The 22665-nt window shown below is 39.7% G+C and overlaps 1 protein-coding gene across 1 annotated transcript in view; it reads right to left on the reverse strand.

Annotated features, from left to right (window-relative positions):
* brpf1.L (bromodomain and PHD finger containing 1 L homeolog) overlaps positions 1-22665 on the reverse strand; it is a 51589-nt gene that overhangs the window by 1803 nt on the left and 27121 nt on the right. Inside the window, exons 10-14 of the mRNA XM_018259162.2 lie at positions 11568-11858; positions 8764-8911; positions 7173-7303; positions 3740-3861; positions 2982-3136 (exon numbers count right to left, since the gene is read on the reverse strand). Coding sequence (XP_018114651.1) covers positions 2982-3136; positions 3740-3861; positions 7173-7303; positions 8764-8911; positions 11568-11858 — 847 coding nt within the window. The remainder of the gene's footprint in view (positions 1-2981; positions 3137-3739; positions 3862-7172; positions 7304-8763; positions 8912-11567; positions 11859-22665) is intronic.

Genomic DNA, 22665 nt, shown 5'->3' on the forward strand with positions numbered 1-22665 from the left:
GTTCACTTTTACATTAACATTTAGTAGATGTAGAGAGTGATATTCTGAGACAATTTGCAATTGGTTTTCATTTTTTTTTTTAATTTGTAGTTGATATATTTAGCTTATTCAGCAGCTCTTCCATTTGCAATTTAAAGACACAAACCCATAACCTAAAAAAAACCCTACCCTTTGTAGACCCCTCTCCCTCCTCCCTCCCCAGCCTAGGTGGTACCCGGGGCAAATGCCCCTAACTTTTAACTTACCCCTCGGTGCAGATTCTGTTCCCTGCAGTTCATGGCAGCCATCTTCTTTTCTTCGTTAAACAGAAGCACACCTTCGTTTTCGGCACATGCGCAGTTGGAGTAATTTTCCGGTCCTGAAGAACTGTGCATGCGCCCAAAGTCACGAAAGTTTGTTTTGGAAATTTACTATTTGTTTCGGAAATTGTTGTGACTTTCGGCGCATGTGCAGTTGTTCAGGACCGGAACATCACTCCAACTGCGCATGCGCTGAAAACAAAGGTCTGCTTCAGAAGTTTAACGAAGAAAAGAAGATGGCTGCCGTGAATTGCAGGAGGGGTAAGTAAAAAGTTAGGGGCATTTGCCCTGGGTACCACCAAGGCTGGGGGGGGGAGGAGGAGGAAGGGGGGTCTATAAAGGGTAGGGGATAGGAGTTTTTTATGTTACGGATTTGTTTCTCCTCTAAGCAATCTGGTTGCTAGGGTCTAAATTACCCTAACAACACTGCACTGATTTGATTAAAAGACTGGAATATGAATAGGAGAGGCCTGAATAGAAATACGAGTAATTAAAAGAAGCAACAACAAGACAATATTTCTTGCCGTACAGAGCATTTATTTTTTTAGATGCGGTCAGTGCCCCCCATTTGAAGGTTGGAAAGAGTCAGAAGGAGTAGGCACATAATTAAAAAACTATAAAAAAATAATGAAGACCAATTGAAATTTTATTTATAATTGGTCAGTCTATAACATACTAAAAGTTAACTTAAAGGTGAACCACCCTTTTAAAGAGAGGCCAGGAAAGCCCTTCAAGCTGAAAGCACCATCAGGGGCCCAGTGGATATTACAGTCAGGAGCCTCATGGCAGACAAAAGCACAAAGATGTAAAAATAAGAGTTTCAGTTGGATCATGGATGGGGTTTGGGAGGTTCGTGGGCTGGGTTTTAGTATAACCAGCCTGACTGGGGTGGGTCAGAGACGGCCATGTGTCTGTGGCACTTTTTTATTTTTCTATAGGGGCCTCATTCTACTTGTTGGCAGGTTCCTCTGTCCAGGGGCCCAATGAGTTAATAATTGGGACCACCTTTGTGGGGAACGCCCAGTATGAGGCCCCACAATACCATGAGATTTGCTATTGGAACACCTATACTAGCACATATAGCATCTAGTTGTACAGCAGAACTGGTCATAAACTACTTATACTGGCCTAGCTTTATTGTATCACTCTGTACAGGGGAGGAGACACAGCTATAGAGAGGTCCATTTACTACTCTTCTTCTGCTGTGTATCAGTGAAATCACACAACCATTTCTGCCCATTCTACTGCTTGAGGCAGAGCCCAACCCAAAAGTCTATGAGAATTATAAAACTTGGCAAATTGGTGGCTGAGTTTTTTTTCTAACTGGTAAAATATTTTCTGGTATTTTAACACAAGGAGGAAAAAATGGCAACAGTCAAACCACTACTTGCGCTGAGTGAAAGATTCGTCCTGCAGAGTTATAGTAGAGATTATATATAGCAGAGTTATAGTAGATATTATATATAGCAGAGTTATAGTAGAGATTATATATAGCAGAGTTATAGTAGAGATTATATATAGCAGAGTTATAGTAGAGATTATATATAGCAGAGTTATAATAGAGATTACATATAGCAGAGTTATAATAGAGATTACATATAGCAGTGTTATAGTAGATATTATATATAGCAGAGTTTTAGTAGAGATCATATATAGCAGAGTTATAGTAGAGATCATATATAGCAGAGTTATAGTAGAGATTATATATAGCAGAGTTATAGTAGAGATTATATATAGCAGAGTTATAGTAGAGATTATTTATAGCAGAGTTATAGTAGAGATTATATATAGCAGAGTTATAGTAGAGATTACATATAGCAGAGTTGTAATAGAGATTACATATAGCAGTGTTATAGTAAGGATTACATATAGCAGTGTTATAGTAGAGATCATATATAGCAGAGTTATAGTAGAGATTATATATAGCAGAGTTATAGTAGAGATCATATATAGCAGAGTTATAGTAGAGATTATATATAGCAGAGTTTTAGTAGAGATTATATATAGCAGAGTTATAGTAGAGATCATATATAGCAGCGTTATAGTAGATATTATATATAGCAGAGTTAAAGTATAGATTATATATAGCAGAGTTTTAGTAGAGATTATATATAGCAGAGTTATAGTAGAGATCATATATAGCAGAGTTATAGTAGAGATTATATATAGCAGAGTTATAGTAGAGATTATATATAGCAGAGTTATAGTAGAGATTATATATAGCAGAGTTTTAGTAGAGATTATATATAGCAGAGTTATAGTAGAGATCATATATAGCAGCGTTATAGTAGATATTATATATAGCAGAGTTAAAGTATAGATTATATATAGCAGAGTTTTAGTAGAGATTATATATAGCAGAGTTATAGTAGAGATCATATATAGCAGAGTTATAGTAGAGATTATATATAGCAGAGTTATAGTAGAGATTATATATAGCAGAGTTATAATAGAGATTATATATAGCAGAGTTATAGTAGAGATCATATATAGCAGCGTTATAGTAGATATTATATATAGCAGAGTTAAAGTATAGATTATATATAGCAGAGTTTTAGTAGAGATTATATATAGCAGAGTTATAGTAGAGATCATATATAGCAGCATTATAGTAGAATAGATATAGCAGAGTTATAGTAGAGAGGGGCTTCTTATTTGCAGCTCTTGGATCTCTGCACTCACCAGGTTCGCTTGTTGTCAAAAAACAAAACGAGGTAGAGATGTTCTTGTGCCTCTTGGGCCATCTGCTCCCCTAATTTGAGAACATCTACGGGTGGCACAGGAATTGGAACACCGTGGTGAAACACTCCTTCTCGTGGCATCTTTGGATCAATAATCTTTAAAAAAAAAATCCAAAAAGAGCAACACTGAAATACACATACAATTGTTTCTTTCACCAGGGCTGAGAAATGTGCCAACCATCAGCTGCTCCAAGACGTTATCAAGTCAGTCATTCTCAGTCAGTCAATGACAGAGAGAACAACATACAGAGGACTGTAGAATTTAAATGTAATACAGGTATGGGACCTGTTATCCAGAATGCTTGGAACCTGGGGCTTTCCAGATAACAGATTTTTCTGTAATTTGGACCTTCATACCCTAAGTCTACTAGAAAATCATGTAAACATTGAATAAACCCATTAGGCTGGTTTTGTTTCCAATAAGGATTAATTATCTCTTAGTTGGGATCAGGTACAAGATACTGTTTTATTGTTACAGAGAAAAAGGAAATCATTTAAAAAAAAAAATTGGATTATTTGGATAAAATGGAGTCTATGGGAGCTTTCTGAAAAAAGGGTTTCAGGATAACGGATCCCATACATGTACATAAATGCTTTGTTCATTAGGTTCTTTGGAGTACTGGCAAGAAGTAATAACATACACACAGTTACTGCCACAATATAAACAAGATGGATAAGAGGGGGGGAACAGATACCTACCAGAGCTGGATAGGAGGGATATCCCCGACACTTGGCCCATACCAAGTCTAATGCTTCTAGAGGGGAGTCTTCATCTTCGGACAGCCACCCTGCCCCCCGGCCTTCCAGTCCTTTCCGTACCACTAATGAAAGACAGAAATAATTGCACATCACAGGTCTGATTAGACTTCATACAGTTCATTGTATATGTCCTATAATCCCCAAATGTACCCAACATGGTATCATTTTTTAAATTAAAGGAGACAAAAAATAAGAATGTACCAGTGCATTATACTCATTTAGATATAGAAGAATTGTGCATAAAAAAAAGTAGTGTTTCAGGCTGAGTTATTGAATATTTCTGTAAAAACTCAAATAATCCCTCCCTTCTCTTCCACTTCCTGCTCCCTGAATTCCCAGGCTGTGCAGGGAAGCCGGCGGCTCTCAGCTCACGGCACTGTAGGACAGGAACCAATCAGCAGCTAGCAGGACCTGATAGGGAACTGAAGCTTGTCTGTGCTTGTGTGACTGCAGGGCTGTGATTGGCTGTCCCCTCCTACTGTGCTTCAGGCAGGGACCCTTAGGACACGTCCACCCCTCATTTGAATCACAGACAGGGACCAGTGAACATCTATAGGGAGCTCCAATAAAGGGGCTATTTTTACAGATAATTTTTAGCACCGTGTAAAAGCAACACCATATATTACTTATAATTAATTGCCTTAGGGTTTTTTCATTTAACCTATAGGTCGGCTTTCAAAAATTAACTGGAATTTACTGTACTGGAATTTACTGTATAAGTCAAAACTATCAAACAGACGGAAATAGTTATTTTTTTCCCACATATATGGTGAAAAAGTCATCAAGTGCATGTTGCTTTAATCATAATAAAAGGTGAGCAGCCTGTGGATGTCAGATGTCCCAGCATCCCCCGACAGCTGATCATTAATCATCATTATTATTAATTATTAGGGATGTACTGAATCCACTATTTTGGATTCGGCCGAACCCCCGAATCCTTCGCGAAAGATTCGGCTGAATACCAAACCGAATCCTAATTTGCATATGCAAATTAGGGGTGGGAAGGGGAAAACATTTTTTACTTCCTTGTTTTGTGACAAAAAATCATGCAATTTCCCTCCCAGCCCCTAATTTGCATATGCAAATTAGGATTTGGTTCGGCCAGGCAGAAGGATTCAGCCAAATCCGAATCCTGCTGAAAAAGGCCGAATCCTTGCAGAATGCCGAACCGAATCCTGGATTCGGTGCATCCCTATTAATTATTATGATTTATACATTGCTGACATATTCCACAGAGTTTTACATTATATACGATTTCCATCAGTTCCTGGCCCAGTGGAGCTTACAATTGAAGGTCTCCATCACATTCACATGCAGTAAAGGCAATTTTATCAGAGACGGTTAACCTTTCTGTGTTTTTGGAGTGTGGTAGGAAATCCGATTACCCACAGAAAAACCCCAAGCAGACATGGAGAGAACATACAAACTCCTTGCAAATAGCACATTGGCTGGAATTGAACCCAGTGCCTCAGCACTGCAAGTCAGCAGTTTTAACCACAATGCTGCTGTGTTAGTTCATTATCTTCTGGAGGGCCATAGTTTGCTCATCCTTAAGGGGGTAGTTCACCTTTTAGGTAACTTTTAGGATGTTATTGAATGGTCAATTCTAAGCAATTTTTCAATTGGTTTTTGGTTATTTTTTTCAATTATATTTTCCTTTTTCTTCTGACTCTGCAGCTTTCAAATGAGTGTCACTGACCCCATTTAAAAAACAAATGCTCTGTAAGGCTACACATTTATTGACATTGCTACTTTTTATTACTCATCTTTCTATTCAGGCCTTTCCTATTCATACTGCAGTTTCTTATTCAAATCAATGCATGGTTGCTAGGGTACCTTGGACCCTAACTACCAGATTGCTTAAAATGCATATTAAAGGAGAATTCACCCCTTAACTAAAAAAAATCCTACACCCTTACCCTACATAGACCCCCTCCCTCCTCCCCCCCGGTAAATGCCCCTAACTTTTTACTTACCCCTCGGTGCAGATTCAGGGATCGCAGTTCACGTCAGCCATCTTCCGGGTCTTCTTGTCTTCTTCCGGCGCTTCAGCAATTTTCGTCCATTTCAGCGCATGGGCAGTTGTCGCAAACCGGTAAAGTGCTCCAACTGCGCATGTGCAGCTACGCTGGTCTCAGATTACCGAAGAATTGGAAGACGACTGCCGTGAACTGCGAACCCTTAATCTGTACCGAGGGGTAAGTAAAAAGTTAGGGGCATTTCCCCGGGGGGGGGGGGGGTTAGTTAAGGGTTGACTTCTCCTTTAAAGAACAGCTGAATAAACTAAATAACAAAACACGTAAATAATAAAAAATGAAAACCAATTGCAAATTGTCTCAGAATATCGTTCTCTACATCATACTAAAAGTTCTCAAAGGTGAACAACCCCTTTAATATACAATGTGCTATGCTAATGTTCCTGTTTTCTTTCAACAGATACTTGCATTGACAAAAAAAAAAATAATTAAATGTGTAACATATTACAGTATTTGTGCGGGTTTCTGGTTGCCCATGTGTCTTTCTCTATAGGGATTAATGATAACTAATCCCATGTTGATATGTGGCCACAAACCTGAAGTAACACACTATTCACGAGGCAGAAGTATTGATGCCAGTGTGCATGTGCTCTAAAACAGTAATGTTGCTTGTTACAACTCTCCCCCACCAAAGTCAGCTGGAGGTTTTAATAAACTTGTTGTTATTTCACAAACACAAATGAATAGTAGAGGAGGATAATGCAGATATGGGCCATATTCAATTAGATGGAATAAAAACGTATAGTATATCACATGGAACCTTTATTTAAGTGTATGGGGAAAATCTAGAATTGATTTAGGAACTTTTTAGGAGAAGGAAAGCTACTAAAGCAGTTTATTGCCAATATATCAGCCACAGTAGTGCAAGCTATAACACTATATTTATTCTGTAGAATGCTTTACCATACCTGAGTAAAGAGCTCTCTGTTTGTTTAGCATAGCAGCTGTCATATTAGCTTGGTGTGACATCACTTCCTGCCTGAGTCTCTCCCTGATCAATTATAGCTCTGGGCTCAGATTACAGCAGAGAAGGGGGGAGGAGCAAACTGAGCATGCTCACGCCTGGGGCAAGGAGGTTTACGATGAAAACAGGAAGTCTTAAACAGAAGCTCATGAGTACACATTAGAAGGAAAGAAACGTGGTGTTTCTTTTGACAGAGGACTCAGAACAGCATTACATTGAGGCTTTACTGGTATATTTAGGTGGACCTTTCTGATAAAGCTTACTTAGTTTTAACCTTTCCTTCTCCTTTAAGCCATATCCTTGAAATGGAACATGACTGCTGGCCAGAAAGCACCCGCTTCCCTGTCCCACTTAGCAAAGAGGAATCACTTACAGCCATGACCGGCTCTCCCACCAATGGAGTACGACTCATTCTCCGTTCCCGATGTATCCTCACTGCTGTAGTCAGCGAAATTATCCCTAGAGAAAGAGGGCTTGCCCCGACCCTGCTTGGAAGGAGTTGTGCTGGGAAACAGAATAAATAGAAGAATGACAGTTTGGACTCAAGTGTGAAAAACTACAAAGCTTCAAACTAAATACAAAAACCTGGTACAGCTTTCTACAGTCTCCTACATTGTATCCTGCATAAAGCCAAGTTAAAACTAATGGCCTTTCTGTAATTCGGAGCTTTCTGGATACTGGATTTCTGGATAACGGATCCCATACTATACGGTCACACTAGTATATATGCATAGGTCGGCAACATCTCTAAGCAACACATTATATTATGAAGTCATAACTGCCCAGTTTCGTACGTTAAATTTTCATGATTTTCATGAAAACTTTTCATGATTTTCATGAAAACTTTTCATGATTTTCATGAAAACTTTTCATGATTTTCATAAACTTTTCATGATTATTAATGGTTTCTGACAGTTCCCTAAGCCTAGCCCCCTGCTCTCCTGCTGATCTGTCTGACTACTTTGCTGAGCTGGCTGACTACTGTTACTTTGTATCAACAGCCACCTGTCCTCAGCCTGCATCCTCCAAACCCCACAATTCCCTGCACATGTGATTTCAATAAGGAAATGGACATCCCAGTGCAATGCATTGTGGGTTATGTAGTTCCTGCATACTGTCTGTAAGCTGTGGAGTAGTTGTTACAATTTGTAACATCAGTGTTTAGTCCCTCCTTCCCTGCCTGGATTTCAAATGATGCAGAAAGAGAAAAACTGATAAACAGCTGGATTTCAGCATAGAAAATGGCATTTATTCATACTTTTTGAAGAAACAGGTAACTGTGATGGATATATTAGGGGTTTCATTGTTATGTGGCCTCTTTATCAAATTTTGGTTTGGAAGTCGGAGTTCTCCATTAATATCAGCTTCATCATACTGAAATAAGAAACTTTCTTAATACAATTAAATATCCTGCGTCATTTTGAAATAATCAAGTTTATATTCACTATTCCTCTCTCAGCATCTGTTTCTCTTCATTCTGTCTTCATGCAGCAGTTGGGTGTCAGATGAATGATCCAATATATCTTATAGAGGGCTCCCTTTCCTAGCAGATAATTAGGAGCTCATTCAAATAACGGATTCCAGTACAAACTCTTTTGCACAAATCCTGCATGTAGAGAGACAGGATTTCTGGTGATTTTAATAGATTGAGCTCTAATAGATATTCTAGGCAAAAGGAACCTCCTTTTAAGATATATTGGACCTGTCAATGATTATCTGACACCCAACTCTTGCATGTATAGAAACAGATGCTGAGAAGGATAGTGAAGATAAACTTGATTATTTTAGAAATGGTACAAAATTTTTTACTTGATTATATTTCGAAAACGTATTTTAGTATGATGAAGGTTATATTAAATTAAAATTTTCGAGATAGTTCCCCTTTAACTACTGCAGACTGGAACAAAATATGCGCATCCTTACTCAAGTTTCCCAAGCTATCATATATACAAAGGAGGGCTTACCTGGTTCTGTCGGAGGCAGCACTGCTGCTGCTGCTGGTGCTGGACTCAGAATCGGAGCTGCTCCGTGGAAGATTGCAGTCGGTCCGGTAAACTAGAAAGCTCTTCTTGACTTGCTGGCTGCTGCCGCTGAAGCCGTTGGTAGGTAAATCTTTTTGAGGATCAGGTGAAGAAATAGGAAAAAAAAACGCAATTTTATTTTTGGTAATGCAACATCATTCTTTATTTTGTGACTACGGAATGGTGTAACCCAGAGAGCCTATTCTATTTACACAAACAGAAAACAACATTTCATTTTATAGGAGAACTATCTTGAAAATGAAAATGTAATATACGATTGATCATACTGAAGTAAGAAACTTTATAAATACAATTGATTAAAAATTCTGCATTGTTCCTGAAATAATCAAGTTTATCTTCACTATTCCTCTCTCAGCATCTGTTTCTCCTCATTCTGTCTTCATTCAGCAGTTGAGTGTCAGATGAATGATCCATTATATCTTATAGGGGGGGGGCTCCCTTTCCTAGCAGATGTATTAGAGCTCACTCAAATAACTGATTCCAGTACAAACAAAATGTAATAAAATAACTGCCTTTTGCACAAATTCTGCATGTAGAGAGACACGATGTCTGATGATTTTAATAGAGTGAGCTCTAATATGTCTTCTAGGCAAAAGGAGCCCCCCTATAAGATATATTGGATCATTCATCTGACACCCAACTGCTGAATGAAGACAAATTGAGGGAAAACAGATGCTGAGAGAGGAATAGTGAAGATAAACTTGATTATATCAGAACCAGTACAGAATGTTTGATTGTATTTAGAGAGTTTCTTATTTCAGTATGATGAAGCGTATATAAAATCTTAATTTTAGCAATAGTTGCCCTTTCAATAACAACAGACCTACAGTTTCATTTTGCTTATGCCACAGACGCAAGTTATAGGCCCATTTATCAAATGTAGAATTTAAGGTTATTTTACGGAAAAAAATCTAATGTCTAATATTCGATCTAAATGGTTCCGACCTTATTTGATTCGTATTTGATTCCTAAGAATGAAGTTTTTCACCAGAAAAAAATATTTGAATGCCAGGAAGGCTATCAACATCTACAAACGGCTCAACGGACTTGTAAATAAACTCGGCAGGTTTAAGTTGGCATCCAGAGTAAGGCATGGCGTGAGTATATATTCAAGAGAGCTGAATTTGTTTATCCCTTTCTGTTCTCCGGTTCTGACAATGAGAGAGAAGTTCGTTCTCCTCCAGGACTGTTTATCAGCTGCTCCTTATACACTTTATCAGAACACTAAGCGTGGAATGCGGAGAAGGTAAACAGCCCATATAAGGCTTTTGCATTTCCAAGTAATAAAGATGATTATGCATTTTAAATTGAATGCTGAATATTGAAAAGCTGCTTAGAATTACATTTTCTTTCATTGTACATAAAAAAACAAACAGCAGACCCATCATTATCAAATACCTGGTGTCTTTTTTTCTGCATCTAATATGGTCCCAGGAATAGCAAATTGCATCTTTACTCCTGGTTCATTGATCAGGAAACCATCCATCGGCTGATGTTGCCATGCAACAGGAATTGCTTTTTTACTATATGTCCCTTTGGATAGACATTTTACCTTAATGACTAGTGATGCACTGAACCCAGGACTCGGTTCAGTATTTGGCCTTTTTTGAGCAGGATTCGGTTGAATCCATGTGCCTGGCTGAGCCAAATCAAAATCCTTAATCACGTGACTTTTCGTCACAAAAACAAGGAAAGAAAACATTTTGGTTGTGGTTTTCTTTCACCCTTTCTTGACTTGTGTATATATATATGTAGATTAGGTTTCAGATTCTGTTTGGCTGAATCTTTCACAAAGTATTCGGGGTTCAGCCAAAACCGTAAATAGTGGGTAAAACCCAACCTGGACCTGTCCACCCACAACATCTGCCTTCTAGGTTCCTTCTACAGACCCGCCGATGATGTCACAAAAGGGGTGGGCGAACAGGGGCGTGGCAAAAAGCGGAAGTCATTCGAAGGTGGCGGGCAGGGAGAGCAGGAAAAGAGCTCAACCCGCACTTGCCGCCACCCTCGAAGAGGAGTGCGAGGTCGGCCCTAACCCGCAAGTAAACCAGTGGGTACCGGGCCGGCCTGCACATCACTAATACCAACTAACAATGGATTCATTGGGGGGATTTCACATAGGGATGCACTGAATCCAGGATTTGGTTTGGGATTCAGCCTTTTTCAGCAGGATTCGGCTGAATCCTTCTGTCCGGCCGAACCGAATCCTAATGTGCATATGCAAATTAGGGGCGGAGCGGGAAATCGCATGACTTTTTGTCACAAAACAAGGAAGTAAAAAACATTTTTCCCCTTCCCATCCCTAATTTGCATATGCGAATTAGGATTCAGAGTCAGTTGGGTATCGTATTGAATCGTTCCCAAAGTAATTTGGGGGTTCGGCCGAATCCAAAATAGTGGATTCGGTGCAACCCTAATTTCACAAAAGGATCAGTTGGTGATGGACTTTTTTCCATAGTTCTCCAAAAAAAAGGAGATTTAAATACAGACTTGTACCAGCCCAAGTGTTCAGCAGTAGTTGGGGAGCTACTGGGGTCATCTTTGGAGCACAGATCTTAACTGCTAAAGGGTCGTTGGCTTGAGCCAGCCCAAAACACAAGGTATTAAATGTAACCTTTATGAGCTTTAGTTCTTTTTCATATCCAACTTATATTACACCATGACCGTTGTAAATATATCTGTATGGCTTTTGGTCCAATAGCCTCCCAGACACAGAACCACCTTACCTAAAGAAGGTTCCTCTGCTGACTTTTCACTATCGCTGTCACTATCTGAGCTTGAAGTCGGCCGAGGGCTTCGAACTCTTTTCCGTCTCTGAGATCCCCCTGTTACAGACAGCTGTGGGGGTCCAATTGGGCTGCTGATCTGTCTCGAAGATAGCTGATTGTCTCTGTTCTTAGGTGGCCTTCCTGGTCTCTTGGGTGGTCCTGCCGTTTTTGGGTTCTTCTTAGAGAAAAGGACAGAAGTCCTTCTACCAACTTCATGAGCATTGGTGGAGGAAGTGTTTGGGCCAAGTCCTGAGAGTAGAAAGAGACCGAGAGGGTAGAGAAAGAGCAGAATATATAGATGTAGAGAGTCGGGAGGAGAATATAGGGAAGGGTATAAATGAAGAACCAGAAATGAAGAGAAGAACATGGTAAAAAAAGGAAAAAGGAAGGAGAAATCATGTTTTTATTTTCTTCAGGTAAACAACATAAACAGCTCTGGCAGGTGGGTAAGAAATTCCGCCGTCTCATTAGTATTTATGGCAGCACTACAACACCAAAAACACAAATGGGGCAAATAGTAAGTTTTAAATAAACACGCTTTATTGATAGAAAAAATCCAAACAGTACCCATGATTATCAGAATGTACAGTGTTTGATTACAAAAAAAAGCGGGGGGAGGGGAAGCGGACGCACCAAATCTACAACAAAAAGCTAAACACGGTTACAGGTCGAGAACGTGAGTATAATTAGACACATCAGTGATTATCCATATCTAGCTTTCCCCTCCTTTTATAAAGTATAAGGAAGAAGCAGTGCTAGGAGAGGAATTCACAACCTTTGTTACAAACTGGTGTCATTTTTACTCATTAGTAGTAACCCAAAGCAACAGTTAGCTCTGATTGGTCAACTGCAATAAAATGGTGGCTTAGAGTTACTATTTACAGGAGTAAAACATATAAAGGTATGGGATCCGTTATCCGGAAGATTCACTCACATTTTTGATAGGACCTTAAAGTCACATGAAGGCTTCAAATATCCGCTGACAAATGTTCATGTAATAAAATGTGCAAAGAAAGGTTGCACCCAAATGTAATAAAAGGCAAGTTTGCCCAGGAGCGGTAACCCATAGCAACCAATACAATGTTTTACAGGTGACCAGTAAATTCTACCTGCTGATTGGTTGTTATTAGGGATGCAGGAGTTCCAGGATTCAGTTCGGAATTCGGCCTTTTTCAGCAGGATTCTGATTAAACCCCCTGGTCTGCATATGCAAATTAGGATTTGGATTCGACCGAACGCAAAATAGTGGATTAGGGGCATCCCTAGTTGCGACGAGTTACTGCTCCTGGGCAAACTTAGTGCCTTTTATTACTAGGGATGCACCGAATCCACTATTTTGGATTCGGCCGAATAACAAACTGAATCCTAATTTGCATATGCAAAACATCTTTTTACGTCCTTGTTTTGTGACACAAAGTCACACAATTTCCCTCCCGCCCCTAATTTGCATATGCAAATTAGGATTCGGTTCGCCCGGGCAGAAGAATCCGGCCGAATCCCAATCCTGCTGAAAAAGGCAGAATCCTGGCTAAATCCCAGATTTGGTGCATCCCTATTTATTACATAAACCCCCTGGTCTGATATTGATACAATCAAAAACAAAGGATTTGGCACATCTCTAGTTAAAACGTATATTCCAAACAGTTTCACCTGCACATCCATGGGAGTCAGACTGTCGACCCCCCCCCCAAAAAAAAACCAATGGCGACCAAGTGTTAGTCAGAGTTCTACCAAAAGGGGGTTTAGGAGCACCCCACAACTGCTGTAGTGACGTAGAAAACTACAGGAAAGGATTCCATTTATCCCCAAACGTTCTACCTGTGTCTACTCATTGGCTGCTGTAGTGACAGTAAGTAGTAGTAAACTAGTAGTAGTAGTGCTGCTAACCTGATGTACTTTCACAGTCCTTTGCTGACGACAGAGGGTGAAAAAACAACAAGATTGCAGCAATAATTCACTCTTACACACAAGCGGATTGATTAGAGTTAGCCTAGTATTAGTCAATCATCTGGTTTTCCTTCCCGATTCAAAGGATACTAACCAGTGAAGGCATATATGCTAGAGAGAGAAGCAATACAGATAAATGACAATATATACAGTGTATATGCACATTATTCACAGTCAAGAATTCTCCTATAAGCACCACCGGTCTAAAGCTCTAAAGTGTATTCGATTTGGTAATGAATCATTGGTGACACTTCTCCTTGTCCTAGAGCAGTTACACACGGATGAACACCTCGGACAATGTACATAATATATTGTACGTGATATTCAACACTCAGGGGGTTATTTACTAAAATCTGAATTCATCTCATTTTATTTTAAAAAAAAAAACCACAACCAAACTGCAGTGCTGCATTTGACCTTATTTATTCATAAAATAACCCGAATTAATCAGATTGCGGAAAAACCGGAGTGAAAACCTGGATCACTAATTTTTCTGGCTTTTTCCCCCCCTCAAATTTTGTTTTTGTTTAGATGGGGGTCAGTGATCCCCTTTTGAAAACGGAGAAGAATCAGAACAAAAAGGCAAATAAATAACTATACAAAATTAGCAATGAAGATTAATTGAAAAATTGCTTGGCCAATCTATAACAAACTAAAAGTTAACTTCAAAGTGAACCACCCCTTTAAAACAGAATTCAACCCTAAACTTAAAAAAACCCTACCCCACATAGACCCCCTCCCACCCTCCCAGCCTAAGTGTTACCCCGGGCAAATGCCCCTAATATTTAACTTACCCGTCAGTGCTGATTCAGGCATCGGAGTTCACGGGCGTCTTCAGCCGCTTCGGTAATCTTCAGAATGAGAGTATCGATTTGGCAATTCTCGTGAGTTTTGGCGCATGCGCAGTTGTCGCGGAACAGAAAATTGCTCCAACTATGCGCCGCTTTGCTGGTCTCATTCCGAAGATTTCCGAAGAGAAGAAGATGGCGCCCGTGAACTCCGATGTCTGAATCTGCACCGAGGGGTAAGTAAAACGTTAGGGGCATTTGCCCGGGGTAACACTTAGGCTGGAGGGGGGGGGTCTATGTAGGGTAGGGTTTTTTTAAGTTTAGGGTTGAATTCTCCTTTAAGCCTTACTACCTTGTCTACATGACAGCTTCCATTACTACTCACCTATTCTGAGCTTCTGCAGCAAAAGAGAAGGGTAACAAGACATTTGGGCACATTTATAAACGCTGGGAAAATTTGCACCTGGGTAATAACCCATGGCAACCAATCAAAGGTTTGTTTTCATTGCTCAACCTGCAGGTGACCTAAAAAACACAGGCTCTGATTGGTTGCTATGGGTTACTGCCCAGGTGCAAATTTGCCCAGTGTTTATAAATGAGCCCCAGAGTATTTAATCTATACAAAAGCAATTTGTTTTTGGTTGCTACCAGTAAGTTCCATAACTATTTTAGGATTAAGAAATGAACAGACACTACTTACCCACGGAAAGGTGTTTATATGAATACAGCGAGAACTAAAGCTGGCCATAGACTCAAAGATCTGATCGTACGAATCGAGGATTCGTACGATTTTCGGACCGTGTGTGGAGAGTCCAGACATTTTTCGTCCGGCGGAGATTGTTCGTTTGGTCGATCGGACAGGTTAGAAAATTTCTGTCGGCTGCCGATTATATCTCTGCGTGTATTGCCGATCGTACGATTTTCAGTGGGAGACTGTCACCAGCTTTTGTCGGACATAACTTTCGTATGATTGCTGTCAGGGGCAGAACATCGGCTGATCTGTTCTTTTGTACTTTATTTGATCGGAATGGTAAGTCGCAGGTCAGAAATGGGAAAGTCTGATCGTACGATTCATACAATCGGATCTTTGCGTCTATAGCCAGCTTAGCTACCTAGAGTTAATTGCTTAATTACCAGTGTGCAAATACATTTATGTGGCAAAGCAGGAGATGGAATTCTTTTTCCTGGTTTTTCAATACAGACCTAGATCTGATCAGCTACTAGATGGTAAAGAACACGGGGCAACAGGTTGTTAACTTGATCAAAGGTGGTTCAGTTACCAAACTCAATTCCTATGTTCAGAAGAATTTCTATATTAAAGAATAAGTAAACATTATTTTTATTCTATCTTTAAGATAGAAAAATAGCAGACCTGAATTCAGATTTATTTCATTCCTCCATTACAGCCAGTTCAACTGCAGTTCTTTTCATTACTTCCTTGTCTAGCATGAAGCTCCACCCTTTTTGCTTTCTAAGCACTCCTCCTCTATCCGACTATCAAAACCTCAAAGATGGGCCTACTGTGCATGCCTGATTGATTTTCTTTGGAACAGATGCAGTGAGCATGCCCAGTAGGCATCTCTTGGAGATCTTCATGTTTGGAGAGGAGGAGTGCTCAGAAAGCAAGAGGGGTGGAGCTTCATGCTAGACAAGGAAGTAACTAAAAGAGCTGCAGTTGAACTGGCTGTAATAGAGAAATAAAATATATCTGAATGCAGGGAGAAAAGCATGTTATTCTGGGGGCTGTTTACAGTAATTTTAGGGGAATTTAAAATAAAAGACTTACTTATCCTTAAAGTTCCTCGCAAAAATATATACCTTATTCAAAACATACAGCTAAACCTCCATGCTGGTGCAGAAACGAGCACATAAGAAGATAATTCCAGTCAACCTCCTGCTATCTTGCTAGCCAAAAAATTAAGGCCAATGGAAAATTTGTAAGTCCAGCTTCTAATCATGTGGATTTCAGTGGTAGACTGGCACAAAAACTGGACTTAACTCAAAAAATAGATGCAAATTAAAAAAAAGTTTTATTCATATAAAAGGAACATTTTAGAGGGAGGCCTTACGCGTTTCGTGCCTTTAGGGCACTTAATCATAGCCTAGGTTCAGCTAGGGCTGAACAATTGCCCAGCCTTTGGGGTTAATCTTGGGTTAAGATCCGCTCATTTGGTGACCAATCCAAACGAGTGGATCTTATAGTGTAAGGCCACCTTTAGTTCATACTGAAATTATGAATTCTGGGACTTGAAGTGCCTGTGCTTTCCAGAGAAGCAATCCCAGAAGCCATCACTTCAATATGGAAGAAGTTGAATGACTGCCAGATGACTTCCTTCGATTAAGAATGAGTGCATTAGAATTTATATTTAGGAGTGAGAGCAGCCATATATATTCACTCAGCGGAGGCATTATCCATAGAGTACAGTTCAGTCTGTGTACAAACCTGTATTATAACATCCAGTTAAAGGACACCATCTTTGAAACACAGCAGGTAAGAGCAGCTTGGTGAATGGAATGTGTTCTACATAGGGATGCACCGAATTCAGGATTCGGCCGAATCTTTCACAAAGGATTCAGGGGTTCGGCTGAATCCAAAAAAGTGGATTCAGCGCATCCCTAGTTCTACATATATGGGGGGGGGGGGGTATACTGATCATCCAGTTACAACATTATAGATGATCTAGGGACACACTACATTTTAGTGTCAGTTATATTTAAGTGTTCTGCGTTTCTGCTGGTTTGTGTTTCTTCTGAATACGGCATATAGTTTATTTTCACTGGTTATCACTCTCTCGGTGCTTTACTATATACTTTATTGCTCACAGCTCTCTATTTTTATATCTCTATCTATCTATCTATCTATATATAACTCATCATATAATACAAAAGGATTGCAGTGCAATAAGTCACAAGAAATACATTCAAGCAAACATAAACAATGTTAAGTGTAGGTTACACAACCTAGGCGTTAGGTCCTTAAAAGTTCGTATTATCAGTTGCCCTTGCTCATTTAGTACAGGTACCCAGAATGCTCTGAATTACAGAAAGGCCGTCTCCCATAGACTCCATTATAATAAAATAATCCAAATTTTTTAAAATTACTTTTTCTCTGTAATAATAAAACAGTAGCTTGTACTTGATCCCAACTAAGATATAATTAATCGTTATTGGAAGCAAAATCAGCTTATTGGGTTTATTTAATGTTTTCATGATTTTCTAGTAGATTTAAGGTATGAAGATCCAAATTACGGAAAGATCCATTATACGGAAACCCCCAGGTCCCGAGCACCTGTACCACAAGTGTAGCGTAAAGCCAACCATATTCACAGCTGAGCATTGAGCTACAGGCCAGTTTATAGGGGTAGTTCACCTTTACACCAACCTTTAGCATGTTATACAAAGGATTGGAGCATTTTTTTCAATTGCTCTTCATTTTCTATAGTTTCTGAAATATTTGCCGTAAATGGGGGTCACTGACCATGGCAGTCAAAAAAACTACTGATCAGTAAGGCTAGAATTTTATTGTTTTTCCAGTTTATCAATTGCCTTTCTGTTCATTCCCCTTTCTCTTTATATTCCAGTCTCTCATTCAAGCCACTGTAAATTGGACCATAGCAACCAGGTAGCAGCCAAACTTTCTAAGGTCCTCAGCGGCTGAACAAAAAGCTAAATAATTACAAAAAAACCCACAAAAAAATAAAATAAAACATGAAGCTCAATTAAACCTTGTCTTCGAATATCACACTCTACATCATTGTTAAAGTTAAAGCTGTACAGGTATGGGATCTGTTATTCAGAACGCTCGGGACCTGGAGTTTTCCAGATAACGGATCTTTCTGTACTTTAGATCTTCATCACTTAAGTCTACTAGAAAATCATGTAAATATTAAATAAACCCAATAGGCTGGGTTTGCTTCCCATAAGGATTAATTATAGATTATAATATTATAGTTCAAGTCCAACTGCTTTGTTATTACAGAGAAAAAGGAAATCACTTTTAAGAATTTGGAAAAAATGGAGTCTATGGGACACGGCCTTCCCGTAATACGGAACTGTCTGGGTAGTGGGTCTTCCGGATAACGGATCCCATACCTGTACTACCAAATCAGAGAGATAAATATCTGATTCAATATATGGCAACTGACTGAATGATGTAAGAGAGGCTGCACAATGCACCATAACAACTGCTGTGAAGATTAGGATGTGATCCTTGCAGCTGCCACTATATGATGATATAGATGGTTAGATAATAACAACGCCAATTAGCACCCACTAGTCTCCCCAATTCTCTCTAAAAGAAAAAAAAAAAATACAAATAGCATTGAGTGCCTTTGAGCTGTGAAATCTTCTTTGATTTTCACAGGGATTCAATGCATCTCCTTTAGTCACAGGAGTGGGCAGTACAGGTATGGGATCTGTTATCCAGAATGCGCAGGACCTGGGGGTTTCTGGATAATGGATTTTTCCGTAATTTGGATCAATCAAATAGGCGCTGGTTTTGCTTCCAATAAAGATTAATTATATCATAGTTTGGATTGAGTACAAGGCACTGTTCTATTGTTACAGAGAAAAAGGAAATTATTTTAAAATTTTGACTATTTGGATAAAATGGAATCTATGGGAGATTACCGTTCCATAATTCGGGGCTTTCTGGATAACAGGTTTTCGTATAACGGGTCCCATACCTGTATAGTAAAACTTATTTGCAGGGCAGTGCAAGGGATACCTGGGAAAATAGTAGGGATGCACCAAATCCTTCGGCCGAATATCAAACCCTATTTGCATATGCAAATTAGGGGTGGGAATGGAAATTTGTTTTTACTTATGTGTCACGTGATTTCCATGGCCGCCTCTAATTGGCATATGCAAATTAGGATTCGGATTTCGCTTCGGCCAGGCAGAAGGATTTGCCCGAATCAGAATCCTGCTAAAAAGGCTGAATCCCAAACTGAATATTGGATTCGGTGCATCCCTAGAAAATAGGAGCAGATAGTAATGCTGCCCACTAATAAAAAGAACCCTGGTCTGGTGCATTTTTTACAGAAAAAGAGTGCTGGACCAACCATTAGAGTTACTGGGGGTGGGTGGGTGGCTAATTTTGTTGCCGACCCCCCCAGAGCAGATAATTTACCGCTGAAGAAAAAGCAAATGAATATTGATTTTCTAGAACTTTGCACAATTAAACCGGCCACTGAAATATCATTATCTCTGGTCCAAATGTTGTCATGCATGTAATGTGATGCATAGCTCCAACAACTCATTCTCAGAAGAAAACGGTTGGCTTCCATTACAGACCGCAAAAAAGACGGCAGAAGCGGAGTTAGCCCTTTATTAGTCAGAGGTATATGAAAGGTTCCAAGCAGCATAACAGGTAGACTCCTCCCTTATAATGAACAGGCTGCAATACATATACATTTCCCATCATGCCCCCTGTGCACCCCACCTTGTAACCCAATCACCCTAGTGCACTGGCATACAGATTTGTTTTCCTTTCCTGATATGCCCAACTGGCAGTTTCCCCAGCTGGTAACTCTATAATTACAGGCAACAGTTTCACAACTTGACTCTCTCTTCCTTTATGAAGCGTAACTTTAAAGGAACAGTTCAGTGTAAAAATAAAAACTGGGTAAATAGGCTTTAAGTTAAGCAAAAATGTAATGTATAAAGGCTGGAGTGAGTGGATGTGTAACATAATAGCCAGAACACTACTTCCTGCTTTTCAGCTCTCTAACTCTGAGTTAGTCAGCGACTTGAAGGGGGGCCACATTGAACATACTAGTTCAGTGAGTTTGTAATTGATCCTCAGCATTCAGCTCAGATTTAAAAGCAACAGACATGACCGATGTGCCCCCCCCCTCAAGTCTCTGATTGGTTACTGCCTGCTAGGAAAAAAGTAGGAAGTAGTGTTCTGGCTATTATGTTAGACATCCAGTCACTCCAGCCTTTATACATTACATTTTTGGCTAACTAACTATATTAGAAACATTTTTTATTTCGCACAGCCTATCTATTTACCCAGTTTTTATTTTAATACTGAACGATTGCTTTAAAGGGGCAGTTCAGTCTCCTAATTATATGCACACACTGAACTGAAGCCTACATTCCTCATAGTTTTTAGGTGAGGCAAAACATTTCAACTTTCAGGGGCACTTCCTAATAATGCAAGATTCTGGGATGCAATGGCTGACAGTAAATTTAAAGGGGAAACAGCCCTGTCCATATAACAATGTGAAATTGTTTTGCAAAATAATCATATTTTCTTTTAGTTGCTCAGTGCTGGTACCGTGAATGTGTACAATGGGTACACGCTCAGTTCTGTGTGGACAGAATGGCAAATGCTTGAATTACTAAAGCAGGGAGCATATTCTGCTCAGTCCTTTCACTCCTTTAAAGGAGAAGGAAAGTCGTTAACCACTTGGGGGTGCCAAACGTTAGGCACCCCAAGTGATTGTATTGACTTATCTGAAACCCCGGACCGGTGCTCCTATCAGCAGAAAACTGCACCGGCCCAGGGTTATTCCAGTGAGCACCATGGAGCGATTCTATTCCGGCTTCTTCTTTCTTCAAATTTCCCTGGGCAGACACATGTGCAGTAAAATGAAAAAAAAAAACTAACTTTTAGTTAAAGTTCGACTTTTCGCTCTACTGCGCATGCGCAACTGCGTGGAGAAAGAGGAAGATGAAAGAGGATCGATCCGTGGTGCTCACTGGTATAACCCCGGGCCGGTGCAGTTTTCTGCTGATAGGAGCACTGGCCCGTGAGTTTCAGGTAAGTCAATACATTCACAAGGGGGTGGCTAACATTTGGCACCCCCAAGTGGTCGACGACGTTCCTTCTACTTCTACTGAGCAAAGGACCCTGAGCAGGGAAGCATATGGAGATGCTTCCTGCATCAATAAATTAACCCCCCCCTACACACACAGAAGAGCAGAGAGCACTCATATAAAACAATCATATTAGCAGCAAAAAACTGCTAATATAATGAAATCTAAAAGAAAAATTATTTGAACTGCAATAGTGCACATTTGCCCATTTTACATTGTTATGCGGGGTATAGGTTTCCTTTAAATACAATCATGGCAGCCCTAATAGCTGGATTTTCTAGGAGTGATTTTTCATATGATCTATTAACTCTCAGTAACCACTGTCCTTCATTTCTACAGTCTTCCTAACTGATAGGTGAATTGCTGGAGCCACACACGTCTCCTACCTGTTAGTTTGGTTTGGTTTACTTTGAATATATATATGCAAGTTACTGAAGGAGATTCATTATTCTTTGCATCTGAGCAGAATGTGTGTTCCTTGCATCACATTCAACTTAAGTATAATGTATTATGTAACCATTTCAGCAAGATCTTTTCTTGCAGAGAACTTTAAAACACTTACTCTTCCAAGGCAGATGCTGATTGGAGGAGTCAAATATTAGGGATGCACCAAATCCACTATTTTGGATTCGGCCAAACCCCCGAATCCTTCTCGAAAAATTCGGCCGAATACCGGACCGAATCCTAATTTGGATATGCAAATTAGGGTTAGGAAGGGGAAAACATTTTTTACTTCCTTGTTTTGTCACGCGATTTCCCTCCCTGCCCCTAATTTGCATATGCAAATTAGGATATGGATTCGGTTTGAGCCTGGCAGAAGGATTTGGCCCGAATCCGAATCCTGCTGAAAACGGTCGAATCCTGGCTGAATCCCAAACCGAATCCTGGATTCGCTGCATCCCTATCAAATACGGATATTGCCATCAGTCATAACATTGGCAACTTTAGGACAGACTCCAGAAGTGATTTCAATCTGGAAGTACCAGCTGTATACTGCAGCACTGTTTGCATTAGAGCATATGTGCAATATACAAAACGAAGATCACATCAAGTTACCATGTCCTTGAGAAATACGTCATGAATGTAAGGCTATAACCATGGACAGACTATTAAGCAAAAAATCACTAAACGTTCAGATAGCGGACATGGGTTTAAAGGAACAGTAACACTAAAAAAATGAAAGTTTTTAAAGTAATGAAAAAATTATGCACGCTTCCCTGCAATGGTAAAACTGATTTGTTTGCTTCAGAAACACTACTATAGTTTATATAAATAAGCTGCTGTGTAGCAATGGCAGAAACTAAAAAAAGGTTATATGGCACAGGCTAAATAGTGGATAACAGATAAGACCATTATGTTCTACAGAGCTTACCTGCTGTATAACCCGAGCCTTTTCTCCTTTGAATGACTGCCCCCCATTGCTACACAGCAGCTTATAAACAATAGTAGTGTTTCTGAAGCAAACAGCAGTTTTACCAGCGCAAGGTACCACTGCA

This window comes from Xenopus laevis, chromosome 4L (genome assembly GCF_017654675.1).
Source record: "Xenopus laevis strain J_2021 chromosome 4L, Xenopus_laevis_v10.1, whole genome shotgun sequence".
Classification (NCBI taxonomy): Eukaryota; Metazoa; Chordata; class Amphibia; order Anura; family Pipidae; genus Xenopus; species Xenopus laevis.